This window comes from Sus scrofa, chromosome 1, assembly GCF_000003025.6.
Source record: "Sus scrofa isolate TJ Tabasco breed Duroc chromosome 1, Sscrofa11.1, whole genome shotgun sequence".
NCBI classification, from domain to species: domain Eukaryota; kingdom Metazoa; phylum Chordata; class Mammalia; order Artiodactyla; family Suidae; genus Sus; species Sus scrofa.
The window spans coordinates 184324073-184341653 of record NC_010443.5 but is presented as its reverse complement, the minus strand read 5'-3'; the positions used below and the strand labels follow the sequence as shown (position 1 = coordinate 184341653).

General features: G+C 39.2%; 1 protein-coding gene across 2 annotated transcripts in view; it reads left to right on the top strand.

Annotated features, from left to right (window-relative positions):
* The window catches only part of WDHD1 (WD repeat and HMG-box DNA binding protein 1), a 78684-nt gene that overhangs the window by 37321 nt on the left and 23782 nt on the right, over positions 1-17581 (top strand). For both annotated transcript variants that reach the window (XM_021102265.1, XM_021102266.1), the window contains 5 exons: positions 2511-2698; positions 5191-5375; positions 7587-7828; positions 11137-11274; positions 13692-13848. In XM_021102265.1, coding sequence (XP_020957924.1) covers positions 2511-2698; positions 5191-5375; positions 7587-7828; positions 11137-11274; positions 13692-13848 — 910 coding nt within the window. The remainder of the gene's footprint in view (positions 1-2510; positions 2699-5190; positions 5376-7586; positions 7829-11136; positions 11275-13691; positions 13849-17581) is intronic.

The following is a 17581-nucleotide window of genomic DNA, read 5'->3' as shown; positions in this document are numbered from 1 at the left end:
ACCCTTTTGCAAGTCCCTTTTACCCTTTTGCAAGTCCCTTTACGTTTAGCATAGAAGACAGCTGGAGTCTCTCACGTCCTTAAAGATTCAGTCTACTGCCATAAAGATTCATTCTACTGCCGTATAAAGTTTTTGCTTGAATTTCGTGAAGGAAATGTAGTTGGAAAAGGGAGAGGTATTTCAGAATTGAAATAATTGTGGGTGTTCTTTTTTTTTTCTTTCTTGGCCATTCCACAGCATATGGAGTTCCTAGGATCAGATCCAAGCTGCAGTTGCCACCCAAGCCACAGGTGCACAACACCGGATCTTTAACCCACTATGCTAGGTTTGGGGGTTGAACCTGAGTCCCCACGCTCCCAAGACACCACTGATCCCATAGTGCTACTGCAGGAACTCCTGGATGTTCTTCTTTGATGCTGCACCAAAATGAATGATTGTTTGTTTGTTTGTTTGTTTCTTTCTTTTTTTAACTTTTCAGGGCTGCACTTGGGGCATATGGAAGTTCCCAGGCTAGGGCTTGAATCAGAGCTGCAGGTGCCAGGTACAGCCACAGCAATGCAGGATCCGAGCCATGTCTGACCTGCACCACAGCTCATGGCAACACTGATCTTTAACCGACTGAGTGAGGCCAGTGATCGAACCCTCATCCTCATGGATACTAGTTGAGTTTGTTAAACTCTGAGCCACAATGGGAACTGCAACAAATGATAGTTTCTTTCTTTTTTTTTTTTTTTTTAATGATCTTCATTTTTTTCTATTATAGCTGGTTTACAGTGTTCTGTCAATTTTCTGCTGCACAGCAAGGTGACCCAGTTACGCATACATGTATATATTTTTTTCTCACATTATCAGGCTCCATCATAAGTGACTAATCATAGTTCCCAGTGCTACACAGCAGAATCTCATTGCTAATCCATTCCAAAGGCAATAGTCTGCATCTATTAACCCCAAACTCCCACTTCTTCCCACTCCCTCCCCCTTTCCCTTGGCAACCACAAGTCTATTCTCTAAGTCCGTGAGTTTCTTTTCTGTGGAAAGGTTCATTTGTGCCGTATACTAGATTTCAGATATAAGTGGTATCATATGGTTTTTGCCTTTCTCTTTCTGACTTAACTTCACTCAGTATGACAGACTCTAGTTCCATCCATGTTGCTGCAAATGGCATTATTTTGTTCTTTTTGCTGGCCGAATAGTATTCCTTTGTGTATATATACCACATCTTCCTAATCCAATCATCTGTCGATGGACATCTGAGTTGTTTCCATGTCCCGGCTATTGTGAATAGTGCTGCAGTGAACATGCAGGTGCATGTGTCTTTTTCAAGGAAAGTTTTGTCCGGATATATACCCAAGAGTGGGATTGCTGGGTCATATGGTAGTTCTACGTGTAGTTTTCTAAGGTACCTCCATACTGTTCTCCATAGTGGTTGTACCAATTTACATTCCCACCAACAGTGCAGGAGGGTTCCCTTTTCTCCACACCCTCTCCAGCATTTGTCATTTGTGGACTTATTAATGATGGCCATTCTGACTGGTGTGAGGTGGTATCTCATGGTAGTTTTGATTTGCATTTCTCTAATAATCAGGGATGTTGAGCATTGTTTCATGTGCTTGTTGGCCATCTGTATATCTTCCTTGGAGAAATGTCTATTAAGGTCTTTTACCCATTTTTCATTTGGGCTGTTGGCTTTGTTGCTGTTGAGTTGTATAAGTTGTTTGTATATTTTAGAGGTTTTTTTTTTTTTTTTTTTTTCTTTTTGGCTGGCCCTCAGCATTTGGAGTTCCTGGGTCAGGGGTGAGATCCGAGCTGCAGTTTCGACCATGCCTCAACCCACTGCACTGGGCCAGTGCTTGAATTCATGTCTCAGCACTCCAAAGACACCACCGATCCCTTGCACCACAGCAGGAACTCCCACTTCACTCATTTTTAAGAAAATGTTTGCCACATACCTGAGTCTATATAACCATAGTTTATCTAGCAGTCTTTCAAGTAAAAATGGTGTTACTGAAAAAATTAGGTATTTCAGCTTACAATTCAGTTGCACAAATGCTTTTTTGTTCTTTGAGACAGCCATTACAGTTTTTTTATGTGCACTTCTCATTTTAGCACAGTGAATAATTTTAATTTTTCTATTTTAATTTTTTAAATTAAAGTATAGTTGACTTACGGTGTTATGTTAGAGAACATTTTTTTGATCTATGCAAAGATCAAGATTTAATAAAATTAATGTTTTTATTATTTTGACTGCAATTAAGTGGTGGTTAACAATACACTGACTACTAGTACAGATTGGTGCCACCCTTTTGATTCATGCTAAGGTACCAATAGTTTAACTCCCCCACCTGCCATTGCTTTTGAACTATTACCACAGATGTTAACGCAATGAGAGAAGTAAATAGTATGTTAATATTATTAAATATGAGTGGGTAAGGTTATTAGATTTCATAATGCTTTTCTTTTCAAGGTCCTTGGTATTTATGATTCTCTGAGTATAATCCTTTGTTTTCTAGATGTTACAATGCTAAAAACTGGTTCTAGTCGTCTCAAGGAGGAGGAGGAAGATGATCAAGCAGGCAACATTCACAGTCTACCACTTATAACATCTCAAAAGCCGTTTTATGATGGTCCTATGCCAACTCCCCGGCAGAAGCCATTCCAGTCAGGTTCTACACCCTTGCATCTCACTCACAGATTCATGGTAAGCCTTGGGTGTCTACACTTAACTTTAAAATGGTGTTTGCTCACTTTTAAGCATTTTATTTCACTGTAGGTATATTAGTAAAAATAAGTTTATAGATTAATTGGCCTGGAGCACTTTGGTTGATTGTAATTTTGTGGTTGGTTTATTTTATAATTAACTCACAGTTTTTTTTTTTTTTTTGTCTTTTGTCTTTTTTTGTTGTTGTTGTTGTTGCTATTTCTTGGGCTGCTCCCTCGGCATATGGAGGTTCCCAGGCTAGGGGTTGAATCGGAGCTGTAGCCACCGGCCTACGCCAGAGCCACAGCAATGCGGGATCCGAGCTGCGTCTGCAACCCACACCACAGCTCACAGCAACGCCGGATCGTCAACCCACTGAGCAAGGGCAGGGACCGAACCCTCAACCTCATGGTTCCTAGTCGGATTCGTTAACCACTGCGCCACGACGGGAACTCCCTAGCTCACAGTTTTAATCTTGTTTCAACCTTATTGAAAATTGTGTTAAATAAAATTCTACTTTGCAAAATGACATATAATGAACGTAAGTAAATGAAACTGTATCTTGCCGTTTCTTGGCTACACTTCCAAATTTTGTCATGTTAGTTGTTATATGGGAGGTTGTACTGATTCAGAACACTAGTTAAAAGGTGTTTTTTTAGAAAGCAACTCCTAGTACAGTATGCTATTAGAAGGTAATAGGTACTATGAATAAAAACTACTTGCCGCTTTTTCCCATGCCTTCAGAATGTATGTGCCACATAAATAGGTATCTTTATACTGTTTTGTTTACTGATAGCGCTTTAGAACAAGGTATGGCACAGTAGATATTAGATATGTATTTATGGATGAATATTAACTTTCTGTCTTCAGTTTGAAAGCTAAAAGTTTTTGTTTTTTTTTTAAGTTCAATAGTTCTGTTTGTTGATTACTTGAGGTTTTCCACTGAGGACTTTGCCCGTTGTCATTTCTTTGTTTTGTTGTTGTTACTGTTGTTGTTGTTGTTTGCTTTTTAGGGCCTTATCCATGGCATATGAAAGTTCCTAGGCTAGGGGTTGAATTGGAGCTGCAGCCGCCATCCGAAGCCACAGCCACAGCGATGCAGAATCCAAGCCACATCTGTGATGTACACCACAGCTCACGGCAGATCCCTGACCCACTAAATGAGGTCAGGGATCATACCTGCATCCTCATGGATACTAGTCAGATTTGTTTCCAATGCACCACAATAGGAACTCCCACCTGTTGTCATTTTTGAATGGTTTAGTCCTGGCATAAATTTTTAGGTTAACATTAAAGATATTTTATTTTGGAAAAAAAATTTCTTACCTCAGTAATCATCAAGTAATAGGTCTTAATTTTTCTGCTATTGCCAACTATTGTATTTGTATTGTATTTGTGGTAGGGGAAGGGAAAAACTAGGGCTTACCCTACCTAGTGTGAGCCTATAGTGTACATAAGTAGAAGACAAATTTTCCCAATGGTATCAATTTATGCGGCCTTAAAATGTATATATTTATGCCATAACTATAAACTACTTATTTGGACCAAAAAAAAACCCACAATCATTTTTCCTCGTATTTGTAAGTAAATAAATCTTTGAAATGTTTCTCTTGAGGAATTTAATGGTTTGGTTGTTCAAAGGCCTATCATACAGTATTTTTTTATGACACTGATGCAGTTTTATAAAAATATTAAAATATTGGAGTTCCCGTCATGACTCAGCAGAAATGAATCTAACTAGTGTCTGTGAGGACGAAGGTTTGATTCTGGGCCTCACTCAGTGGGTTAAGGATCCACTGAGTTGTGGTGTAGGTCTCAGACACGGCTCAGATCTGGCATTGCAGTGGCTATGGCGTAGGCCAGCTGCTACAGCTCTGATTCGACCCCTAGCCTGGGAACCTCCACATGACATGGGTGTGGCCCTAAAAAGACAAAAAAATTGTTGTTGTTGTTGTTGTTGTTATTTCTTGGGCCGCTCCCGCGGCATGTGGAGGTTCCCAGGCTAGGGGTTGAATCGGAGCTGTAGCCACTGGCCTATGCCAGAGCCACAGCAACTTGGGATCCGAGCTGCGTCTGCAACCTACACCACAGCTCAGGGCAACGCCGGATCGTTAACCCACTGAGCAAGGGCAGGGACCGAACCCGCAACCTCATGGTTCCTAGTCAGATTTGTTAACCACTGCGCCACGACGGGAACTCCTAAAAAGACAAAAAATTTTTTTAAATATTAAGTGAAATATTCCATTTTCTAATAAATAAATATATATGTATGTTCTTTTCATGAGGAGAAAAATAATTAGTAATTGCTGCTCTGATGTTCCTATTGTTACCTGAAACTATTTCAGGGGTAGGTAAGTTGTAGTTGCTCTCACAATTTAAACCTTGATTCAGATTGAATTATGGTTTTATTTGTTAATTTGTACCATTTTGGCTTGTTGATTCTAGGAACTTCAGTCTTTCTCAGACTTGTATTTAATCTTACATGTTTGTAGGTGTGGAATTCTATTGGAATTATTCGCTGCTATAACGATGAGCAAGACAATGCCATAGATGTGGAGTTCCATGATACCTCCATACACCATGCAACACACTTATCAAACACTTTGAATTATACAGTAGCTGATCTTTCCCATGAAGCTATTTTGTTGGCATGTGAGAGCACTGATGAACTAGCAAGGTAAATTCAAGATTATTAGGAAGAATTTGTTATTGTTGAACTGTTAGATATAGATATTGAATTTCTATACAAAAAGTTAATGAGACAGAAAACTAAATTACATCTTTTGTAGTATGAAATTTCAGAAAGAAGAGCTTAGTACAAATACCAGCACACCCATAATACTTCAGAACATATGACTGTTTTTACTTAATTGTCCCCTTCTTACTAAAATGCATATTAGTTTTAAACAAACTTAAAGCAGTACAGAATTTTTAGGAAATAGAAATTCCGCTGCCAACTCCCCCCACCTCCAGCAAATTCTGCTCTCAGATATAACTACTGTTAACAGTTTATAGTTAATCTAATCTAATCTCAGTTTTGGACAACTTCTGATCTGAGCTTTGTCATGATAGATTAGATTTGAAACTTCTCTTTAAAAAGAAAAATACACTAAAAAATGTTATTTGATCCCTGGCCTGCTCAGTGGGTCAAGGATCTGGTGTTGCCGTGAGCTGTGGTGTAGGTTGCAGACTCTGCTCAGATCCCACGTTGCTGTGGCTTTGGTGTAGGCTGGTGACTACAGCTCTGATTCAACCCTTAGCCTGGGAACCTCCATGTGCCATGGGAGCAGCCCAAGAAATGGCAAAAAGACCAAAAAAAAAAAAAAATGTTATTAGTACTATTTGTCATTTTGACTTTTTTTTTTTTTTTTTTTTGGTCTTTTTGTCTTTTTTTAGGGCCGCCCCTACAGCATATGGCGGCTTCCAGGCAAGGGGTGCAATCAGAGCTATAGCCATTGGCCTATGCCACAGCCACAGCCATAGCAACATGGGATCTGAGCTGAGTTTTCGACCTACACCACACCTCATGGAAACACAGGATCCTTAACCTGCTGAGTGAGGCCAGGCATCAAACCCTCATCCTTATGGACGCTAGTCAGGGTCACTAACTGCTGAGCCACGATGGGAACTCCTGTCATTTTGGCTTTTTAACTTAATATATTTTAGACTTCTTAGCTATGTTGGTAGGTAGGTAGATATAGAGACAAAATCATGATGGAAAAGCAATGTATGCAGAATCTATACTTTTTTTTAAGAAGAAAAAAATATTTTACTCAACTTTGTTATTTCAGCCAGCTTGCCCTTTCCTGATTTTTTCTTTATAGCTGATCATAGTGCTTATAAACTTGATCATAGATTTTACTAACTCCCAGGTGATTTGAAATTAAAATCCTTCTGAGTGGACACATTAGCTCTTGCTGCTTGAAGTGTGGTCCGCAAACTAAGAACATAGGTCCACTGGGAGCATATTGAAAACAGATTCACAGACCCACTCTCAGACCTTCTGAGTCAGAAACTGCATTTTAACAAAATCCTGAGGTGATAAAATGTGCACTGAAGCTTGAGAAATACCAAATTGGACCATTTTATTATGTTAGTTGCTTTCCTAATTTACACATTGTTATTGAATTAAATCAGTTTACTAAAATAAATCACTGTTGCTTAGTGTCTCAAACTCAGAATATCTTATATACATTTATTTCCATGTACAATTTTGATTTCATATATCCTCTTTGTTTTACTAGGTAAATTATTTCACTGTCATATAGAATGTTATCCTTTTATTTTAAATTTGAATTTAAAATTACTGTTCAGGAAGTCAGTACTGCCTCTGATTCTAAATACTGTGGTATCTGGATTCTGAAGCTTAAGTTTCATAATAATTTACATATAGATATATATGTATACATGCAAAGAAAAAAGAAACACAAGTCACATTGTTAGCTGTGGTTGGTAATCTTGCTATATGGATTTTTTTTTTCTTTTTCTCTTTGTTCTATATTAAATTTTTTACATATGTGTATGCAATGAGAGGATTATTACCTAACATTTTGATGCTTCCTTCCTTTTTTAAAGTTTGTGATCATTCTGTGTATTTGCGAACTAGAATCATGTGCTGCTGATTTTAGCCTGCCTTTTTTCATTTAACATTATGTTGTAAGCATTTTCCTGTATTTTTAAATATTCTTCAATAACATAACTGTTAATGGTTTTAACATAGTCCATTTTAAAGATATTTCATACTGTCTTAAAGCCATTTTTGTACTATTTATGTACTATAGAAAAATAAACTTCGGTTTTGTTACTGGGTATTATGATTAGTTTTATATATACATACAAAATATCAAATGTGAAAGTTTGATTGTTTCGGTCTTGTTTTAATTTTTAGCAAGCTTCACTGCCTGCACTTTAGTTCTTGGGATTCAAGCAAAGAGTGGATTGTAGACATGCCTCCCAATGAGGATATTGAAGCCGTATGTCTTGGTCAGGGATGGGCTGCTGCTGCCACCAGCTCCTTGCTCCTTCGCTTGTTTACCATTGGAGGTGTTCAGAAAGAGGTCTTCAGTCTCCCTGGACCTGTGGTGTCAATGGCAGGACATGGAGAACAGCTTATCATTGTTTATCACAGAGGTAGACTGGTTTTAATCTTTTGTAATTTTACCAGGACCTGAAGTAAGATGGAAATCACTTGAGTTTTTGTTTTTTTTTTTCTTCCTCTCTCTTTTTTTGTTTTGGGGTATATCTCCTTTGGGGTTTATTTTAGAATTCGAATCAGAATAGTCTTTGTATAGAATTTTGTTGTATTCACTAATTACAATGCAAATGAAAACATTTTACTTATAGAAAAACTGCTATAGAAAGAATTCTAAGGTGGAGTTTGGCTAGTTGCTTCCATGTCATTATCTTATAAGAACTATCAGTTTAAATGCCAAAAAAAACCCCACCTAATTTCTTGTATGATGGATCAAAACAGCTTTGGATGCGACGTTTAAAGAGTTGCTGCCTCCTTTTCTTCAATCTCCATTTCTTCAATCTTCCCCACCTTTTTTTTTTTCCTTTTTGGAACCGTACCTGCAGCATATGGAAGTTCCCAGGCTAGGGGTTAAATTGGAGCTGTAGCTGCCAGCCTACACCACAGCCACAGCAACACCAGATCCAAGCCACATGTGTGACCTACACCACAGCTCACAGCAATGCTGGATCCCCGACCCACTAAGGGAGGCCAGGGATCAAACCCACATCCTCATAGATACTAGTCAGATTCATTTCTGCTGCACCACAACAGGAACTCCCAGCCCTCCCCACTTTTGATTTCAGTTTACAATTTTGATTTCAGATATTGATCTCTTTGTTTTCCTAGATACATTATTTCACAGTTATATGAACTCAGATTGGTTTTATCAAGGCTACTGATGATCTTTTATGCTTATTTATTTAAATAATTCCACTGGAAATCTTTCTTCTTTTGGCTTCTGTGACATTACTCCCAATTTTTTCCTTACTGATAACACCTTCAGCCCCTTTGCTGGCTTCTCCTGCACCAGCCTCTTAGCCAGGGTGCTCCAGGGCTCAGTCACAGACCTTCTTTGCTGATACTCTAACCACGTCGGGAGCTATCAGTCTTTCAAGTGCTTAGCCCTAGTGAGAAATACATTCTTTTTTGCTATTCTGTGCATATGTGCAAATGTTACTAGAATGGTAATCTCATGGATAATGTTTACTCTTTGATTTCATTTTTTAAAAAATGCTTGTTGTAACTCTGAATAGATTTCATGACTCACAGGTCAGAAACTGCATTTTGAGACACTACCCTGGGATATCTCATCAAGACCCATGGCTTTAATTCACCTTGTGTTCATGACCTCTAAATTAGTATCACCAGCCCTACCCTCTCCTTGTATCTCCAGGCTTACATATCCAGTTGCTGACTTGAAATCACCATGTAGAGTTTTGTTTGTTTTGTTTGTTTGTTTGTTTGGTTTGGTTTTTGGCTGCACCCAGGACATGCATAAGTTCCCAGGTCGGGGATTGAACCCTCAGCAGTGACCTGAGCCATAGCAGTGACAATGCCAGATCTTTAACCTGTTGAGCCAACAGGTGACTCCTCTATGTGGAGTTTTGATATGAATATCAAACTTAACATGGCCACAATGAAACCTCTGGTTTTTTTGGGTTTTTCCCCCCTCCAAACTTACTTCTTTCTTAGTTTTTTCCAGTCTTGGTAAAGGGCATACTGTCAATCTAGCTACTCAAGCCAGAAATGTAAGAGTTATCCTTGATTCTCGTGTATGTGCTTTTGAGGGCCTCACCTGCAGCATATGGAGGTTCCCAGGCTAGGGGGTCTAGTTGGAGCTACAGCTGCCGGCCTACGCCACAGCCACAGCAACATGGGAGCTGAGCTGAGTCTTCGACCTACACCACAGATCTTGGCAACGCTGGATCTTTAACCCACTGAGTGAGGCCAGGGATCGAACTTGCAACCTCATGGTTCCTAGTTGGATTCATTTCTGCTGCACCACGACAGGAACTCCCTTTTCTGATTCTTTTCTTTCCCTCACCCCCCACAACACCTTTGCTGGCAAAGTCACATCATGTCAGTTTACACAACATATTCCAAATGCTCTTTTCATCTGCACTAAAACTCCAGTCCAGAAGTTCCCTGGTGGCTCAGCAGGTTGAGGACCAATATTGTCACTGCTGTGGCATGGGTTTGATTCCCTGCCTGGGCAACTTCTACATGCCACAGGTGTGGCCAAAGCAAATAAACCCAGTCCAACCCAGACTTCCTGTCTTGGACTGTCACAATAGCAGTAACCTCTTAACTAGCCTTTCAGCTTCAGTCCCTGCCTTCCACAATCCATTCTCCACATAGCAGCCTAGGTGATCTTTTAAAAACATAAATCCAATCATGTCCCTTTTCTGCTCAGATTCCTCTGATGACTTCCTATTGCTTTAGAATAAAAAACTTCTTATCACAGGTGACAAGGTCCTACATGATCTGTCTTTTGCCTGCCTCTTCAAATTCATCTTTTACTGCTTATGCTCATTACTGGTTCTGTTCCTGCTGGCTTCTTTGTGTTCTTCAAACTCACTGCGTTTGTTCCCATCTCAGGCCCCTTTCATTAGCTGTTCCCTGTCTACTATAGTGCTCTTCCCCCATCATTTGTTTGTGTGTTTGTTTGTTTATGTCTTTCTAGGGCTGCACCTGTGGCATATGGAGGTTCCCAGACTAGGGATCCAGTCAGAGCTGTAGCCACTGGCCTGTGCCACAGCCACAGCAATGCCAAGTCTAAGCTTCGTCTGCCACCTACACCACAGCTTGTGGCAACACCAGATCCTTAACCCCCTGGGCAAGGCCAGGGATCGAACCTGCGTCCTCATGGATAATAGTCAGATTCGTCATCACTGAGCCACAATAGGAGCTCCCTCCCCCATGATTTGAATGGCTGGCTCCAATTTGCAGATCATATCGCAGTTTAAATTTCACTTTCTCAAAAGGCCACCTTTGTCTATCCAGTCTAAAGTAGCCACTCAGTCTGACAGGCTATCACATTCGTATTTTAGTCATTGATAATAACACTTAGCTTTTTTTCTTTTTTAAAAAAAATTTGTTTTTCTTCTCCTGCCTGAATATGAATTTCATGAGAACAGTAACTTTGTCTTATTTACCATTGTAGCCTCAGTACCTGGTACAAAATAAGCTCTGTAAATACTTCTTGAGTGAATGAATTACCACTTATAAACATTTTATATAAATAGTCTATGTAACTTAATATTCTGCTTCTAATATCTGAATGCTGCCTCAGTTAGATAGGTTATCTATAAAAAGTAGTGTTAATCTAGGAATTAACACAAAATCAATTCCCAGAAAATAAGTTAGGCTGCATTATAGCTAAATAACCTTTAATACCTAATTTATGTTTACATTTTATCACTAGGTACAGGATTTGATGGGGATCAGTGCCTTGGAATTCAACTGCTACAGCTGGGAAAAAAGAAAAAACAAATCTTACATGGTGATCCTCTTCCTCTTACAAGGAAATCCTACCTTGTATGGCTTGGATTTTCAGCTGAAGGCAAGATAAAATCATTTCTTTATATTAGGGATATTTTTCAAGAAGAATATTGTTTCATTATTTTATTCTTAATTAATTTGTTTAAAGATAAGTTGTCTATATTTATGTTTAAGTTTTTTTTTTAATATGTTGGCAGAACTGGAAACTGGAATTGTTGGGCAAGGTAGCTGCTGTTTTATGTACAAAATCTCTTCTTCATCAGAATTCTGATTATAAAACTTGCAAAGAGGGAGATAGATTTTTCTAAAAGTTGATTAGCTAGCAAGAAGATAGAAATCAGTGTTCAAGTTGTGGCTTTTCTAGCAGATTCTTTGTGAAAATCAGGAATTTTCCACTGTTGCACTGTCTTACTACAGGAACCACCAGCCATATGTGGCTATAGAGCACTTGAGATGTGCTATAGATACTAAATACTATCCAAATTTTGAAGGCTTAGTATGAAAAAACCTTAGTATGAAAAAAACTATGTAAAAAATTTCAGGAATTCTTTTGTCTTGATTACATGTTAAAATGATAATATTTTAGATATATTGGATTTAATAAAATATATTATTAAAACTAACTTCACTAATTTTCCCTCTTATGTGACACTAGGAAATTAAAACATTACATTTATGACTTATGTGGTATTTCATTTTTATTTTTCTTTTTGCTTTTTAGGGCCGCAGATGCACCATATGTTAGTTCCCAGGCTAAGGGTGGAATCAGAGCTACAGCTGTTGACTTATGCCATAGCTGTAGCAACGCCAGATCCTTAACCCACTGAGTGAGGCCAGGGATCAAACCTACATCCTTGTGAATACTAGTCGGGTTTGTTACTGCTGAGCCATGATGGGAACTCCTCCAGTTTGTTTTTTAAAAATCAACCGTTTCTGGATGTGTTTTCTCTTGGGATATTATTAAGCACTTACGCTTTCATAATGTGACCATTAATAACTTCCCTTCATATAGCTTTATTTTTTTTTTCTCCCAATTACCAGTAAGATGTAGACCCTGAGGAAATGAGGAAACTGCTGTTTGCAGGGTGAGAGGGGTATAAAGTCACAGATAAGCAAAGGGTAATTGCCAAGTTCCCAGTGTGGCGCATAGGAAACGAATCCGACTAGTATTGCATGTTTGATTCCTGCTGTCACTCAGTGGGTTAAGGATCGGACATTGCCATAAGCTGTGGTGTAGGTTACAGATGAAGCTTGGATCCTGCATTGCTGTGGCTGTGGTATAGGCTGGCAGCTGTAGCTCCAATTAGACCCCCTAGCCTGGGAGCCTCCATATGCCATGAGTGTGGCTCTAAAAAGAAAAAAGGAAAGGGTAATTACAGAATTTGCCATGCAAAATCCTGAAGTGGGAACAGAGTAGGAAGGAAACAGGAATGCTTCCTTGTGTCCTACGTCAAACTTACTTAGGAATTGGGAAACAGAATAGTGACAAGGCCAAGAAAGAAAGGGAGGAGAAAGAGTACTAAAGAGAAATTTAGGAGTTCCCGTCGTGGCACAGCAGAAACAAATCCAACTAGGAACTATGAGGTTGTGGGTTCCATCCCTGGCATCGCTCAGTAGGTTAAGGATCTGGTGTGGCCATGAGTTGTGGTGTAGGTTGCAAATGCGGCTCGGACCTGGCGTTGCTGTGGCTGTGGTAGGCCAGCAGCTGTAGCTCTGATTTGACCCTTAGCCTGGGAACCTCCATATGCCACAGGTACAGCCCTAAAAAGCAAAAAAAAAAAAAAAAAAAAAAAAAAACACTGTTTTTAAGAAACTATTATATTCCAGCAGGTGGCATATTTTTCAGTGAACCAGATCAGTTTTTTTCCTTTTTATTTGGGTAAATTTTAGTCGTATCACATGCAGTTTTTTCCGCTTTTATTCAGTTAGGTCTTACTCTATGTGGTTAATGAAATTTGATGGGAAATAATCTTGATTATTTATCTTTTTTGGTTTTTTTTGGCCGCATGTGTGGCGTGTGGAAATTTCCGGGCCAGGGATTGAACCCAAGCCATAGCCATGACCCGGGCCACTGCATTAACAACACTAGATATTTAACCAGCTCTACCACAAGAGAAAAAATGCAACCTTTTTGTTTTTAGGGGCTTTTTTTTTTTTTCTTTTGATTTGAAAGTGGAATGATTGGTATGTGTTTTTGAAAAGGGATTTATTTGGGGTTCTCATTGTGGCTCCACAGGTTAAGAATTCAACATAGTGTCCACTAGGATTTGGACTCAATCCCTGGCCTTGCTCAGTGGGTTAGGAATCCCGAGTTGCTAAGGTTGTGATGAAAGGCACCAGCTGCAGCTCAGATTTAATCAGAACTTCTGGAAACTTCTGTGTGCTGCAAACGCCGCCCTAAAAAGCAAAAAGAAAAAAAAACACTTAACAACTAGATAGCTATATTTCCATATGATTTGTTTTTCTTTTGGTGTATAGGTACCCCATGTTATGTGGATTCAGAAGGCATTGTTCGAATGCTTAACAGAGGACTTGGTTATACATGGACTCCCATATGTAACACAAGAGAACACTGCAAAGGAAAATCTGATCACTACTGGGTGGTTGGTATCCATGAAAATCCCCAGCATCTCCGGTGGGTTATTAGAAAATGCTCAGTTGACCCTTTTTAAAAAGTATTTTGAAACTCTTTGTGTTGTGCTCTTTAAAGGTGTTGTTGTTTTTTTTTTTTTTTTTTGTCTTTGTCTTTTTGCCATTTTTTGGGCGGCTCCCACGGCATATGGAGTTTCCCAGGCTAGGGGTCTAATCGGAGCTGTAGCCACCGGCCTACGCCAGAGCCACAGTAACGCAGGATCTGAGCCACATCTGCGACCTACACCACAGCTCACGGCAACACCAGATCCTTAACCCACTGAGCAAGGGCAGGGACCGAACCTGCAACCTCATGGTTCCTAGTCGGATTCGTTAACCACTGCGCCACGACAGGAACTCCTAAAGGTGTTTTTAAAATCTGTCTTTCACCTTGATTCATTTACTTGCTTTCCATATTCACTAAATTAGGAATTTGTTTATATTTACTTTGAAGTTTGCAACCAATTGCTTGACTTAGAACTAATGAACAAAATAGGAATTGAGTTTATTAGTGTGACAAGCTTCACTTTAGCCAGATAGGAAGGGGAGTTCTGGTTAAACATGGCATTTCATCTTTTGTTACAGCCTTATATTTTAAAATGTGATTTAGACATGAATATAAAATTTAGTTGCTTTTTGAAATTTTTAGCTTAATTATTGTTATTGTGGAGAGAGCTAGAAGGAATTTAGTAGTTGACAGCAGGTGTAGAATTTGCAGTACATACAGTCTGCATTCAATATTGTGTTGAATATTTTCCTCTTTTTTGGCACCTCGTATCTTCTTGGTCTGAAAGACTGTCAGTGACACTGCATAGGTATTTTGTGAACAAAGAAGTCTCTGCTTTCATGGAGCTTATAGTCTGACTGGAGAGACAGATAATGGAAACAAGTAATATTAATTACTACTTGGGATAAATGCCCCTAGTTAATCTGAGCAGACCTGTGATGGAGAGTAGTAGAAGAGCGTTTTCTAGGTAGTATGGTCACAGAAGATCTTAATGGCGGTAGTGTTTACAGTGAGCCCTGGAGACCAAAGGGTCTCTTATGGAAGAATGGATTGAAAGGGAATCCATGCTGAGTAAATAGCATGTACAAAGCCTCTGAGGTTAGAAAGAACTTGGTATATATGAGGAATTGAAAGATTATAAACATGGCTAAAGTCCAAAGAAGCAGGGGAACCTAAGTCCAAGCTGGTATCAGTAAGTTAATCATAGGCTGCATTATAGAGTTTAGATTTTCTTTGAAGTGTATCAGGAAGCCATTCAAGGGTTTTATCTAGGGGAATGATGTAATCTGTTTTATAATGTAAAAAGAAAAATGTATGTGGCAAATGGATTGGCACAGGTAAGGCTGGCAGTAGGGACAAGCAGTTTTAAACCAGGAGTTTTTCCACTCTTCTGGAGATGTTTGGAAATGTAGGGTATTGTTTTTAGCTGTCGCAGTGATTAAGAGTTACTCCATCATTCAGAAAGCTAGGGCCAGGATTGTTAAACATCTTAGTGTATGGGATAGTCCTACTTAGCTACAACTTGTCCTTCCCCAAATGCTATAAGTTTGAGGAGGATTTTGCAGTCATCTACTGAGTGGTAATTATGACTGGAGCTAGCATGGGGCAGAGGAAATGAAAAGAAGCAGATTCAAGAAAGAAACAGTAGGAGGATTTTGCAGTCATCTACTGAGTGGTAATTATGACTGGAGCTAGCATGGGGCAGAGGAAATGAAAAGAAGCAGATTCAAGAAAGAAACAGTAGGATTTGCTAGCAGACTGGGGGTTGGAAATGAGAGAAGAATCAATAACACCCATATTTATAGTTCAAGTTGCTAGATGGCTAGGTGTACCATTTATAGAAATAAGGAAGGTGAAAATGAATTCCCTCTTGGGTGTGTTAAGCCTGAAAAATATTGATAGAGTGATATCAAGAAAGTATTGGAATATATAATTTGAATTAGGAGAAATTTTGGCTGAAGGTATATATTTGAGAATCATCAGTATACACACACACACACACACACACACACATGTGTGGCTCTGGCATAGGCTGGCAGCTACAGTTCCGATTAGACCACTGGCTTGGAAACCTCCATGTGCCAAGGGTGTGGCCTTAAAAAGACCAAAAAAAAAAGTCTTCAGAACCCAACCCTAAAGAAATTCCAACATTTAGAGGTCAGTTATTGGAGTAGGAGCTTTTGAATGAGAAAAAGGAGGATTAGCTAAGCAACTGAGAGAAAAATCACCTGAAGAGAGTCATATCACAGAAACTGTTACGTGAAGACTATTTCAAGAAAGAGGCAATAATCAGAAGGGAAATAAATATTTAAAATACATGAAAAGATGATTGCTGTCACTTAAAGTAAGATAAATACAAACCAGAATTAAAAAGAGACTTCTCTTTTTACGTATTAGATTTGAATTTTTTTTTTTTTTTTTGGTCTTTTTGCCTTTTCTAGGGCCGCACCTACGGCATATGGAGGTTCCCAGGCTAGGGGTCAAATCAGAATTATAGCTCCCAGCCTATGGCAGAGCCACAGAAACACAGGATCCAAGCCATGTCTGCGACCTACACCACAGCTCACGGCAATGCTGGATCCTTAACCCACTGAGCAAGGCCAGGGATCGAACCCGGAACCTCATGGTTCCTAGTCAGATTCATTAACCACTGAGCCACGACAGGAACTCCTTTTTTTTTTTATTTTTGTTTTTGTTGAGATTTGAAAATTTGACAACACTCTTAGTTGGTGAGGCTGTGGGGAAATAATCAAAAAAACTAGTATATATATTGCTGATGGGAGTATAAATTGGTTACGGTCCCTATGGAAGGCAGTGTGTTAAGAACTATGAGAATTAGAAATGCTTATGGTCTTTGACCCAATTATTATCTTTAGGATTTATCTTACAGAAAAGCTAGTACTTTCTATTTAAAGTATGATCCATGGAAAAGAATACAAATAACAAATGTTGGTGAGGATGTGGAGAAGAGGGAACCCTCATACACTGTTAGTAGTAATGGAAGTTGGTACAGCCACTGTGGAAAACAGTGTGGAGGTTTCTCAAGAAACCAAAAGTAGAACTACCATATGATCCAGCAATTTTGCTTCTATGTATATATCCAAAAAAAAATAAAAGCACTAATTAGAAAAGATACTTGAACCCCATTGTTCATAGCAACATTGTTTACAATTACCAAGGTATTACATGGAGGCAACCTAAGCAATAGATGAATGGATATATGCATAGGACATTTGCTGAAAGACAAATGCAAAGCCAGGGGCTTGCAGGGGAGAGGGCAGTGGAGAATAGGGAGTGGCTGCGGTTTCTGTTTGAGGTAGTGAAAATGTTTTGGGATTAGATACTTGGTGATATTGCACAACTGTGAATATACCAAAAATTGAATTGTGCACTCTGTAGTATGATATGGTTATGGTATGTATTCTGAACATTGTAACATGAATTATATCTCAAGATTATTGTTTAAATGGGTAAGGACGCTATATGTTAAGTGAAATGAAAACCATCTGTATAAAAGGGTAGAGAGGAGTTTCTTTCGTGGCTCAGTGGTTAACGAATCCGACTAGGAACCATGAGATTGCGGGTTTGGTCCCTGCCCTTGCTCAGTGGGTTAAGGATCTGGCGTTGCCATGAGCTGTGGTGTAGGTCGCAGACACAGCTCGGATCCCGCGTTGCTGTGGCTCTTGCGCAGGCCAGCGGCTACAGCTCCGATTAGACCTCTAGCCTGGGA